Source organism: Psammomys obesus, unplaced genomic scaffold (assembly GCF_907164565.1).
Source record: "Psammomys obesus unplaced genomic scaffold, mPsaObe1.curated_primary_1811, whole genome shotgun sequence".
Lineage (NCBI taxonomy): Eukaryota > Metazoa > Chordata > Mammalia > Rodentia > Muridae > Psammomys > Psammomys obesus.
Window position 1 is genome coordinate 1 of NW_026593475.1, and position 12,403 is coordinate 12,403.

General features: G+C 38.1%; 1 protein-coding gene across 1 annotated transcript; it reads left to right on the forward strand.

Moving 5' to 3' along the window:
* Positions 1–324: 324 nt before the first annotated feature.
* On the forward strand, positions 325–12,399 carry LOC129684154 (zinc finger protein 728-like; the record flags this gene model as incomplete). Its single annotated transcript, XM_055617227.1, has 4 exons — positions 325–658; positions 7,955–8,081; positions 10,032–10,127; positions 11,411–12,399. Coding segments are annotated over exons 1-4 (1,248 nt in total), but the record flags the coding sequence as incomplete, so codon positions are not given.
* Between the last annotated feature and the right edge of the window lie 4 nt (positions 12,400–12,403).

The following is a 12,403-nucleotide window of genomic DNA, read 5'->3' on the forward strand; positions in this document are numbered from 1 at the left end:
CCTTTTTGTACTTCTCTCTCTCTCTCTCTCTCTCTCTCTCTCTCTCTCTTTCTCTCTCTCACTTTTGGTCCAGGTTAGCCTTGGATTTCAGGTTAAGCTCCTCAGCAGCTCCAACGACAGGGAGGGCCACATAGGCTAGTTTCAGAAATAATCTTAAAGGTATAGTAGTCAATTCCATACAATTTTTGTCTGAGTTATTTTAAAGCAAAACTGAGTCAGTGTGAATTTTACATATGGAATAAATTCCATAATAAGTAGACTTTAAGTTTTAAATCGCAACATATTGACCAGAAATAACCAGCAAACCTAATAAATGTTACTCTCCAAGGCTGGACTCACATTCAAACACCTCCTGTACCTATGGATGTCACAGTGGAGAGGGTACTTGCTCCGATCCACCCTCACCTGCAGAGTGTAAGAAACACAGGAAACACGCAAATCACTAGCCTGTGTTTCTGGCACTTCTTCGCACAGACTTGTGGGAAGCGTAGTCTTCCGCTGCATCGCTTCACCCGGAGCCATTGTGGAAACCGCACTTCCGCATTGCCTTCGCGCTGGTGCGTTTTCTTGCAAAGTTGGTCGGTTCTTGAGTCCTGCTCCGCGCTCGGGTTGCGTCGCTGACATGGAGGTTGGTCCAGGGCGCCGCGCACCTCTGCAGGTCGGAGGAGCCGCGCGGGGTGGGCGGGTCCGGCGCGGAGGGAGCGGAGGAAGGGTGGACCGGAGGCGGGAAGAAGAGACTTGGTGGAGCCATGCTGACCTAGGCTGGGCCGCAGCGTCTCTGGAAGCCTGTTGGGGTGCGGATGGGGCTACAAGTGAAGGCGCTTTGAGCCCGGGGCGGATGCCTGGGTCCACCCTGAGCTTCTGTTATAGGGGCTGGCTTAGTAGGGAAGGAATCAAGAAGGGTGGAAAATCCGGGGTTGCTCGGGAAGATGGGTCTGCTCACGAAAGTTACTAGTTTCCAAGGTCGAGAGTTTTTGCGAGGGAGATTGGTGTATGTATGTTAGTCCCATTTTCTTTGGAATAGGCTGTTAGATTTATGAACTGCTATTTTGAATAGGAATCCTTCATGATCAACACTGTGACCTGAATCCTGAGACTACCACTCCCATGTAGTGCCAGAATAATCCCTTAAAGGGAAAGATTCGAGCTTTGCAAAAGAAGAAAATACTGATCCTATACCGTCGAGTGAAAAATTCTAGAAAATAATACCTTATTCACTTCCATTAGTTAGTGCAAGATGAGTTAGTTTGAATGTAGAAGTGTGTCTAGGGATTGCCAGTAAAGGGACAAAGGTCCTTGAGTTTCTCTGGGAAGGAGAAATAGTCCTGCATACCCGACAGGCTTTTTAATTGCTCTCTAATCACACTTTCCTTGCGTCGTTGTCTATTAGGTGCGGTGTCTAAATTCTCTAACACTGACTGTCACAGAATATGGTATCTGGGTTCCGTGATTCTCCTTAAATAGTTCTTCTGGAACGATTTACCCAATTATTTATACCGTTTCAAAAGAGTAAAAGATGAATTTGAAGCACTGTGGTGCACTCAGGGTCCTGTAATTTGTACACAGTAGGCCCCTCATCTACTGTCTGTTGTGCTGTTTCCTATTTTGTCACCCCAGTCAAACCAAGTGATGTGCTAGAGACTGGGGTATGCCATAAAGTCTGCTCATGAGAAACATGGTATTTTTAGCCCAGTGGTAGTGATGCACACCTTTAATCCCAGCCCTGTGGAGGCAGAGGCATGTGGATCTCTGTGTTTGAGGCCAGCCTGGTTTACAGAGCAAATTCCAGGACCTCTTATTAAACTTTTCTAACTAAAATATAAAACGGATGTGAAGCTCCACAGCTTCTGTTCCAAACATTTCTAGCTATGTACAAGTTCAGCGAGGTTGTGCATACTTTGGGTCTGGCTAATTTCAGTGTATGATTTCTTTTTCTAAGTTTCTTATGATTAGCCTGATCTTTAAGTCGCCTTATCTTACATACCAGAATTTTCCGTGGAATTTGTAACTATAATTAAAATAGATGGTTCCTAGTTAATGTCAGTAATCTGTAGGCAGTACAATGTTTACACTGCCTTGTGCATAAAAGCTGTCTCTTTACAATGTGTAGATGATGCAGCAGCATGCCCACTTATAACCTAAAGACCCTTCAAGTATGCATAATTTAGAGTAAGCACCTGTGACTGAAGCCTATCTGTGACATAACCCTGCCATCTACATTTGGGAGGTGGAAGCAGGAAATTGGGAGTTCAAGGTTACCGTCAGCCTAGGCTAAATAAAACAATAGTTTTTCTATGCACTAAATACATTTTATGATTCCTGTCGTCTGGTTTAGCACCAGCAACCAGACAGAAATCCTTCTAAATGACATTTTGCTGATTTTCAAAATTTCTACTTGTGGTTGAGAAGTTCTTTTGACCCCGTTTGACATTAAATTTAATATTTTTCTCATGAACATACTTTTGTTAAAGACATTAAATTTTAGAATTAGATACTTGTTTTTGTTTGCTGTGTGGGGAACAATTCTTTTTTCATTTTTTTTACTTCTCCTTTTTTTAATAACTTATATTTATTTATTTAATGTTCATTGATGGTTTGCCCTCATGTATGTCTGTGTGGGGCTGTCAGAAGCACTGGAACTGGAGTTAAAGACAGGTATGAGCTGCCATGTGGGTGCTGGGAATTGAACTTGTGGCCTCTAGAAGAGCATTTGGTGCTCTTAACTGCTGAGCCATGTCTCCAGCACCTGTGGGGAACAATTCTTTGCCTTACCTATTTTCAGAGAACATTGATTACCTTTCGGTATTAAGTTTTGTTAGTTTCTGTAATGACCTCATGGTGCTCTCTTCTGTTTCTTTCCTGATTTCTTCCAATCTCCTTCCCATATGACCTGAGACTTCCATCATTCCCTAATTTTTCACTCTGTGGATGTGACTGATGCAGCCCTCCACAGTTTTACATTCCTCTGTTGCTATGCAGCTTGGATGGCTTGCCCAGTATTTGCACAACAGGTTCAACTCTGTGGGGAACTCCAGGTCTGCATGTGGATAATGACAACCACATTCTCCCCTGTGTCTTCCATGGTATTAAGCCTTGCCCCTTTCCTTACAGTGAAGATAGGGAAGGAGCGATTTATTTTAGAAACTCATGTGTGTGTGTATGTATAGTAACATTGTTATGTTAGACATGTTCTTGGGGAAACTCCACAGGGAAAGTTTGCAGGATGATGATGATGTTTATTTTCTAGTGATCTATGTGACATATGTTGGAAAGCATGGAGAGAAGATACAGAAGTTATTTGTATAGATTGGGGAATAGGAAACAGAAAGTTGCAAGGAATGAAAATGAGGGTTTATAAATATTTCTGTCCTTCAGTCTATACATAGCTGTTTTCAAATACAGTAACATATTTTGAGTTGAAAAATATGTACTGGATTGTGTGGCAGACTCTTCTCAAAGAGATGCAATTATTAAAGAACACGCTGTCTTAAAACCACACCAGATGTATGATAAAGTACAATTATTACCTTCTTTGGGTAGCTGCATAAAGATAAATCAGATGGATGAAAGGATGAGCCTCAACTGTTAACTTATGGATTGCACTTAACATTTCATTAGGAACAAAGAATAATGTACTGAATATTTAAAATCACTGTTACATTTGCACATTGAACATATAAAAAAAAAGAATGTGTTATTTACCTGGAAACTAATGTGCTGTCTAAATATGCATTTCATGTTTTAAATAAATACATAACCTGTTGTCTCCCATACCATTTTTAGTGTTCCAAATAGGCACTCTGAGTCATAGTATTGTGAAATGTGTTGACTGAAAAACAAGAATTAATGATTGCTGCATGTGGGTCAAGAGCTGGGCTAGAGACCTGTGGGTTGGGTACTTTATCATTCATCTGGTATGTCTTTAAGACAGCATGTTCTTTAATCTGTAGATATTCTGTTTCCAATGTAGTCGCTTGTGGCTAAGAGCTAATTGGGAATCTAGCCCTCTCTTTGCATCTAACTTTGACTTCCCCATAAGCTCCTGCTAGTCAAGACTGTTTTGTTTTTATGAAGGGCTATCTCTGAGGGACACAGGCATGGTATGCAGACTTCTTAGGACTTCTACTCTTTCCATTTTGTTGGTCTAGGCTTGTATCTAGGACCAGCCTCCATTCAAAAGAAGTGAAGTTAAAATTTACCACCTGAGCTGTCTCATAGGTAAAAGAACAGTGAAGGATGTGTTTCTCATCTCTCAATTTCATCTCTACAAGTCTAATTTCTTTTCTTAAGAAATGACTGGGGCAGGCATGGTGGCACAGGCCTGTAATCCCAGCATTCAGGGAGGCAAGGGCAGGCAGATCTCTGTGAGTTTGAGGCCAGCCTGGTCTACAAAGTGAGTCCAGGATACACAGACCCTATGTGTGTGTGAGAAAGAGAGAAGAGAGACAGAAGAAGAAGAGGAGAAATGACTGGGTCAGGTGTCATATACTTTCTTTAATCCTAATGCTTGGGAGACAGAGGCAGGTGGATCTTTATGAATTTAAGGCCAGCCTCATCTACATAATGAGTTCCAGGACATCCAGAGTTTCATAGTGTTACTGTGTTTAGCCATATTTTATCATTCCACTTGTGACTTGAGGATCTGTCTGTTGACACCCTCCTTGTCACTGTTTTCCTCTGCTGTTTTGGAAGACTATTTCCAATGTATAGCTTTCTCTTCATTGCGGCTCTGCCACTGACTCTTGAATCAAGTTTTTTGTTCTGTGGCCTTATCTGTTAGGGAGCAGCTTTGTTTATGTATTCATGCTTGTTCTTTTCCATCCATCATGTGTGGCATATCATCCCTCACCTTTCCTGTCTTCTATTTCTGCTCGGATAACCTAGTTAGGATTTTACAGAAGTACCTTCTGGGTGAGAAGCCATTGTTTTTCTGCTCCTATTAGAATTACTTAACACAACTTGCTTAGCCTTCTTGAATTTCTTCAGTGTTTTATCTAGAGTAATGTTTGTTTAAAGTTTTGATTAGTTTTCATCACTTATTTCATATAGTGTAAGTTTAAAAATTATTTTTCTCTTTTTTATGTTTTTGTTTTTTTTTTTTTTTTTTTTTAAATAAGGGAGGTCTTCATATATCACAGGCTAGCCTTAAATATCTTATGCAGATGAGGCTGGCCATGAACACCTGATATTCCTATTTACACCATTCAAGAACTGAAATTACAAACATATAACACCATTCTGTTTTCCTCCTTTTATTCTGTATATAGTGTTTCATAAATCCTTTACACTCTCTTCAGTTTTTTTTTTTTTTTCCTTTTTCTTTCCTTATTGTGTCTGTTTATATATATAGGACACATACCATGCTATGCCATGCAGGAGCAGAATTTAACAATCATTGTACCAGGCTATAGAAATGGCTCAGAGGTTAAGAGCACTTGCTGCTCTTCCAGAGGTCCTGAGTTCAATTCTCAGCAACCACAACCATCTATAATAAAATCTGGTGCCCTCTTCTGGAGTACAGGTGTACATGCAAACACAACATTGTATATATAATAAATAAATCTTTTGAAAAAAATCATTGTACTAGGGATCCACTTCAGGACATTACACTGGACTCCAAGAGCCACCCTACAGGCCTTCAGTATTTTTGATGTCTTTTTTTTTTAATGCTATTGTAACTTATGGCAGCCTTCCTGTTTGCTGAGGCTTCCTTCTGCCAGACACTTTCTAGTGTTCAGTCCTTTATTATTTGCTATTTAGTATGGCATTTTCAGCTCTACCACTGTGTACATGTTTGTTTACTTACTTACTTACTTACTTACTTACTTACTTATTGGTTTTTCAAGACAGGGTTTCTCTGTGTAGCCTTGGCTGTCCTGGACTCGCTTTATAGGCCAGACTGACCTTGAACTCACAGAGATCTGCATGCCTCTGCTCCCTAAATGCTGGGATTACAGGCGTGCACCACTGCACCTGGCTTGCTTTTTGTATTTATTGTATGGTTGATGTCTGATGCTCTTGTTTACATATGCAGTTATTATCTTAGCTTTTTGTTTAGTTGTCTGAATTCTCCTTTAGATCATTAACACAGGTAGCATGTTCAGGGCATCTTTGGAATGTTTTGTTTTTTCTTTGGCCCATGTTTCCTAATTTTATTCTTTATAATACTTATTGGTATTTGGCCTTTGAGAATAACAGTGACCACCCATCTTGAGCTAGAATTTATAGGATGGTTCTACTCTTTACCATCATGAGAAAGGACTAGGAAATTGGAGGCTGTCCTCTAAACCTTGCCTTGCTTGTCCACATATGAGTAGTATGTGACAAGCGTAGCAACCTGACTTTTGCTAAACAACTAAGTGTAGTTTGGCTTCATACACAAAATCCATACAGTAAAGGGAAATTATTAATAGGAAGTTGACAAGTTAATAAAAATTGTAAAATGAAGCTCAAATAATCGCAAGTAACTGGAAATAATACCAGGGTCAATATTATCTCATTCTTGTGCTTAAACAGGTCTCAGTGGTGTCATTAAGAAGAGCAAAAGTACCATCCTCATTGATGCACAGTTGTACATTTTCCTGTCGTCAGAGCCACGAATACTTTCTGATGCTTTTCTAAGTTTACTTCCTGCTTTTACTAGTGCTGCAGCAAGTGCAAATAACATTTTACTAGATTTGTTTTTCTGACCCTTCAAGTTTCCTTTACTCATTTCAGTTACACTGATATCAGTATTCTTTCAACGTGAATGCCTAAATTTTACTTTATATTCCCTTTTCTATAATTTTTCTACAATTTTGAAATCACTCAAATGTGACTGAAATCTATTATTTTCTTGATTTTTGACAGTGACGTTGTGGTGCACATGTATATAATGCAAATCTGTTCACTCACACAAAACATAAAATCCTGTCATTTGGGTCAGTATGGAAGAGACTGGAAATTATTATTTCAGATACAGAAAGACAACTATCACATGGCCTGCAACATAGGTTGAGTCTAAAGAATTTTAACCTACAGAAGTTGGAGAAATAATGTTTTTTCCCATCAGCCACATACATCAGGAAAGGGAGACATTGGAAAATATTGGTGCTCTTACACAATGAGGTAGAAGGAAGAAACATAATGGTAAATGTTGCCCAGAACGGGGACTGTAAGTAACCATTTTGTAGTATATATTACAGAAGACTGTAAGACAGATTTTTGTTGTTTGGTTGGTTTTTTGTTTGTTTGGTTGTTTTTTTGGTTGGTTGTTTTGTTTTGTTTTGAGACAGGCTCTCTCTATGTAGTCCTGGCTGCCCTAGAACTTGCTATGTAAACCAAACTGGCCTGAAACTCAAAGAAACCACCTGCCTTTGCCTCCCAAGTTCTGGGATTAATGACATGCATCACCACACCTGGTTTAAGGACTTTGGACATTTTAAACTTAAAAGTTAAGTGTTTAAGGAAATGATCATTCTAAAACTGATATAAAGACAATGCAGTACCTACCAGTAACAATATAAAAAAAGTACCCCTTTTAACATGTAAATCTGGTTTTCTATTATTTAGCCATAGAAAGGAAAAATAATGTACTGCTTCATTGAACATTTGAGAACTTTATGCAATGAGGTGAAAAGCAATCCCAACACTAACATGTAAAAAAATTAAAAATAAAGAAAAAATCATGATAGAATCATAAATTAAAATTTTTAAACTCAGCAGATTAAGATAAAGTCACGAGTTCAAAAGCTGCTTTATGAATATGTTAAACAGATGAATACTTGTCAAAGAAAGATAAACATATAGAAGGCTGGAAAGGGGTAATAAAAGAATGTTAATCTAGTTATTTTAAATATTAAAGTGTTATTACTGTACTTCCTAAGACTGCATTCATAAGCACAGAATGTTTATTGGCACTTATATTATTAGTTATTATTATACTCTGTTATTCATTCATTCATCTTTACCTCAGGAAATGCTGTCATTCAGGGATGTGGCCATTGACTTCTCTGCAGAAGAGTGGGAATGCTTGGAGCCTGCTCAGTGGAATTTGTACAGGGATGTGATGTTGGAGAATTACAGCAACCTTGTCTTCCTGGGTGAGGATCACTTCCATAGTAAATTCTTCTTTCTGTATGTCTGTGGGGTAGTAGTTGTTGGTTTTATATTTTGAGCCAGAGTCCTTCTATGTAGCCCTGGCTGTTCTGGAACTCTTTGTAGAACAGACTGGCTCTAACTCAAAGATCCTCCTGCCTCTGCCTCTTAAGTGCTGATATTTATGTGCCCTTATCTAAGGAAGAATTGGGAGGTTGTTGATGTAACTAAGACAATTTTTTTTCCTTCTTGTTATTTTAACTTGTTTCTTAGAAATATCCTTCCAGGGTCCAGCCGTGGGTGAGGACAGGGCTTGAGTGGATGCAAGAACCACGAGAGGAGAATCACACACAGGACACTTTTTAGTTTTGTTTCATGAGAGACAGGACAGAGAGGAAGCACATCTTGTATGGCTTGACCTACTCTGACAACCTGTGTCTCTTACAGGCTTTATTTATACATAAAATATTTCCTCAGAAACTTTAATCATTGATTACACAGCTTTTTAGAATACATTTTTTTCCAGAATCTTCCTTGATTATTGAAAAAAAAGAAAGTGAACAAAAAGCAAATTTCATGAAAACTAAAAAGTAACATGATAAAATGAGTTTTCTTTTAACTCAAAATTTTCTTCCTTAAGATTGGTGTTGTAACACCTTGTGGTTATAGAAATACTAGACAGGATGACTCTATTTGAGTTTGATTTTGTTTCAGTTTGGCATAGAATTAATAGATGAGAAATTATTTCCTTCTGCCTGTTATATCAAACTTATCTTTCTGCAGAAGTCCAATCTCTGACCCTTGTTTGATTTTTCCTTTCCTTTCTCTGTTTTTCTTTCATATTTAACAGAAGACTACCATACTTGCCTTTGGTTCTTTTCTTATATATTTTATGTGTACAGGTGTTGTGTCTGCATTTATATCTGCATACCAGAACAGATCAGATTTCACAGGACTGCAGCTATAGTCAATTGTGAGCCACCATGTCGGTGCTGAGAATTGAACTCTGTACATCTGAAATAGCAGCCAGTACTCTTAACCACTGAGCCACCTCTCCAGCCCTTCTTAGATCTTAAAAAGTTACACAGCCTTTTGCATAAACAAAGGCAGTGTGTGCTTTGTTTTCTCCAATATCAGAAAGGTCCTGATTGGACTAGTCTGCTCAGGAAAGCCAGCAGTTCACCCAACTTTTCTTTGTGCCTCTGTCATGAACCCTTGTTTCAGTACTATTCCTGTATTTGTTACAATCCTGTAAAGGATAGAAGAACATCAGGATTCCTTAAAGTGCTTACTTTGCCTTCAGGAAGGTACCAAGGTTTGTTATTAATAGCATGATCAAAATCTTCTTCTGTCCATATTAGTTTCTTGTTTCAAAGCTAGACATGAAAATCCAGTGATTCAGTTACAGCTTGTCAGCTTTTAGAATTTCCCTAAAAGTTTTTCTTACTTAGTGAATTTTCTTGGATCTTCTGTCTCATGCTTACTAGTATCCCTTATTTAATAATCCCAAGTATGTGTCTAAATAAACTCTATAAAAGACTCAATTGTCTGCATAGCTGTTTTTCCCAGGGAAGTTCCATTAGCTTTATTCTTATTAACACCAGTTCTTGTTATATCTCCCATCGCTAGCTTTTAGAGAGAGGCCTTTAACAGGAAGTAAAAAATATGCAGCAATTTTCCACCAAGGGCAATAAAGGATCAGTGCAGGTCATCGCAGTACTGGAACTTTGTCAAGCAGTGCCTTCAGGATGCTTGGCCTCACTGGTATCCTTTACTGTAGTGGTAATGTCCACAGCCATGAGGCATACCCTTGAGTTTTAGTATTTTCTCTTGTAAATGAAGAAAATGAAGCTCATACCCCCACCCCCCCCCCAAGAGCACAATTCTGAAATAGATATCTAGTTTCCTAGGTGAAAAACACACAAACAATCTTATTCCTTTTTCCCCACAAACAGGTCTTGCTTTCCCTAAGCCATACCTGGTCACGTTTCTGGAGCAAAGACAAGAGCCTTCAGATGTGACAAGACCAGCAGCAGCCACCATGCACGCAGGTGTGTAGGAATGAGGGGTCAGAGGACAGAGTGGGAGTCAGAAAGCTGGACTTTACCATGTACACTGAGATGTTATGTTGTAATGGAAATCAATTTTTAGGTATCCCACTTATTTATTAATTCATTTCTATCAGAAGACATCTGTCAAATGTTGCTTTATGTCTCTAAGTTTTGTTTTCCCCTCCACAGAACTCTGCTTGTGGTCATAGTGACTAGCAAAGTTGTCATTGTTGCTGAGAATCTGCATTGCAGCAGATTTTTTACTGTTTCTTATACTTAGGAAAATTTATACATGTGTTTAAAGACCTATGTGTGAAGCCATTATAATATACTGTAATCACAAATAAACTTTTTTCACATTACTTACATGTATGGTAATTCAATTTTTCTTAGGTGTTATGAATGATTAAAATGTATTCTCGTAAAGTTTTCTTCTCTCTCATACTATGTTTGTTACCTATTTAAAATACATAGCCTTTGGGGATATTTTTACATGTAAGCTAAATGTGTTTGTGAATAGGGTATACAATACTAAACACTTTAGGACAGTGTAAGATTAAACCAGTGAACTTTGGTTCTGTGGGCCTCAGAACTGTGTTTCCACTTCATGTGAAAGCATGAGGCTCCTGTGTTCATGCCTTGTATACTGACTGCTTTTCCAAAGGTCCTGAGTTCAATTCCCAGACAACCACATGGTGGCTCACAACCATCTATAATGAGATCTGGTGCTCTCTTTTGGCGTGCAGGTGTACATGCAAGCAGAATATACTGTATACATAATAAATAAGTAAATCTTTAAAGAAAAGTTTAAAAAAAATAACTAATTGTTATGCAGCATATATTTTGTATCTTCCAAATTAAATTTAGGTTAAAAAGTGTGTATTTCTACACATTCTGCCAACTCCAGAAATCACCATTAATATAACATTTCCTCTATTTAGTTAGTTATATTTTTTATATATGTTGTATAATTTCTATATTTTTAGTGGCCTCATTTCTGTTACCATAATGTCCTTAGGAATTCCCATTATTATTGATGGTACAACCTTCTTTGCTATTTAACTGTTAATAATATCTTATTATTTCTGTGTTCTATTTGGTCTTCTTATTTCAGTGAAAATTTTGATTGTTTCCATTCACTGCATTTTCTGAATTACATTGTAGGGAATATAGGTGTGGAAATTTGTAATTTCTGAGTAAAGGTGTTTATATTAAAGATAAGCATTATAAATATAAAGATTGTTACTCAGTTTTTAATTTATATCTCAACTTTTACTCACCAGATATAAAACCATATACATGTAAAGAATGTGGCAAAGCCTGTGAATGGAACTCACTCCTTGAACACCAGACAGTGTATCCAGGAGAGAAAGCTTATAAGTGTGAAGAATGTGGTAAGGCTTCTGGTTCTTGCTCAGTACCTTCTGAACACCAGATAATTGATATAGGAGAGACATCCTACAAGTGTGAAGAATGTGGCAAAGTCATTTGTATTTGCTCAGAAAATTCTAGCTACCAGAGAATTTGTAGTGGAGAGAATCACTACAAGTGTGAAGAATGTGGAAAAACCTTTTTTACTCAATCATGTCTTACTCAGCACGAGGTAGAACACACTGGACAGAAATTCTATAACTGTGAAGAATGTGGGAAACTGTTTTATTGTCCTTCTCAACTTACAGAACATCAAAAAATTCATTCTCAAGAGAATCCCTTTAAGATTGAGGTATGTAGTGAGGTCTTTTGTGTTCCCATAGAACTTTCTGAGGACCAGAGATTTTGTACTGAAGAGAAGCCCTATAAATATGAAGACTGTGTCAAGGCCTTTACTGCTTGCTCAGGACTGTCTGAACACCCAAGGATTCATCCAGGAGAGAAAGCCTACAAGTGTGAAGAATGTGGTAATGCCTTTTGTACACTCCATTCAGTATCTAAACACCTGAAAATTCATTGTGAAGTGAAATCCTACAAGTGTGAAGAATGTGGGAAAGCCTTTGCTAGTCATCTTTCCCTGATTCAGCATAAGATAGGTCATACCCGAGAGAAACCTTACCAATGTGAAGAATGTGGCAAAATGTTTTACTGTACTTCAAACCTTAAACAACATCAAATAACTCATTCTCAAGAGAAACCCTACAAGTGTGAAGTATGTGGCAAGGTTTTTAGAACTTGCTGGCAACTTTCTAAACATCTAAGAATCCATTCTGGAGAGAAACCGTACAAGTGTGAGGAATGTGGCAAAGCCTTTTATACTCTCTCATATCTTACTCAGCACAAAT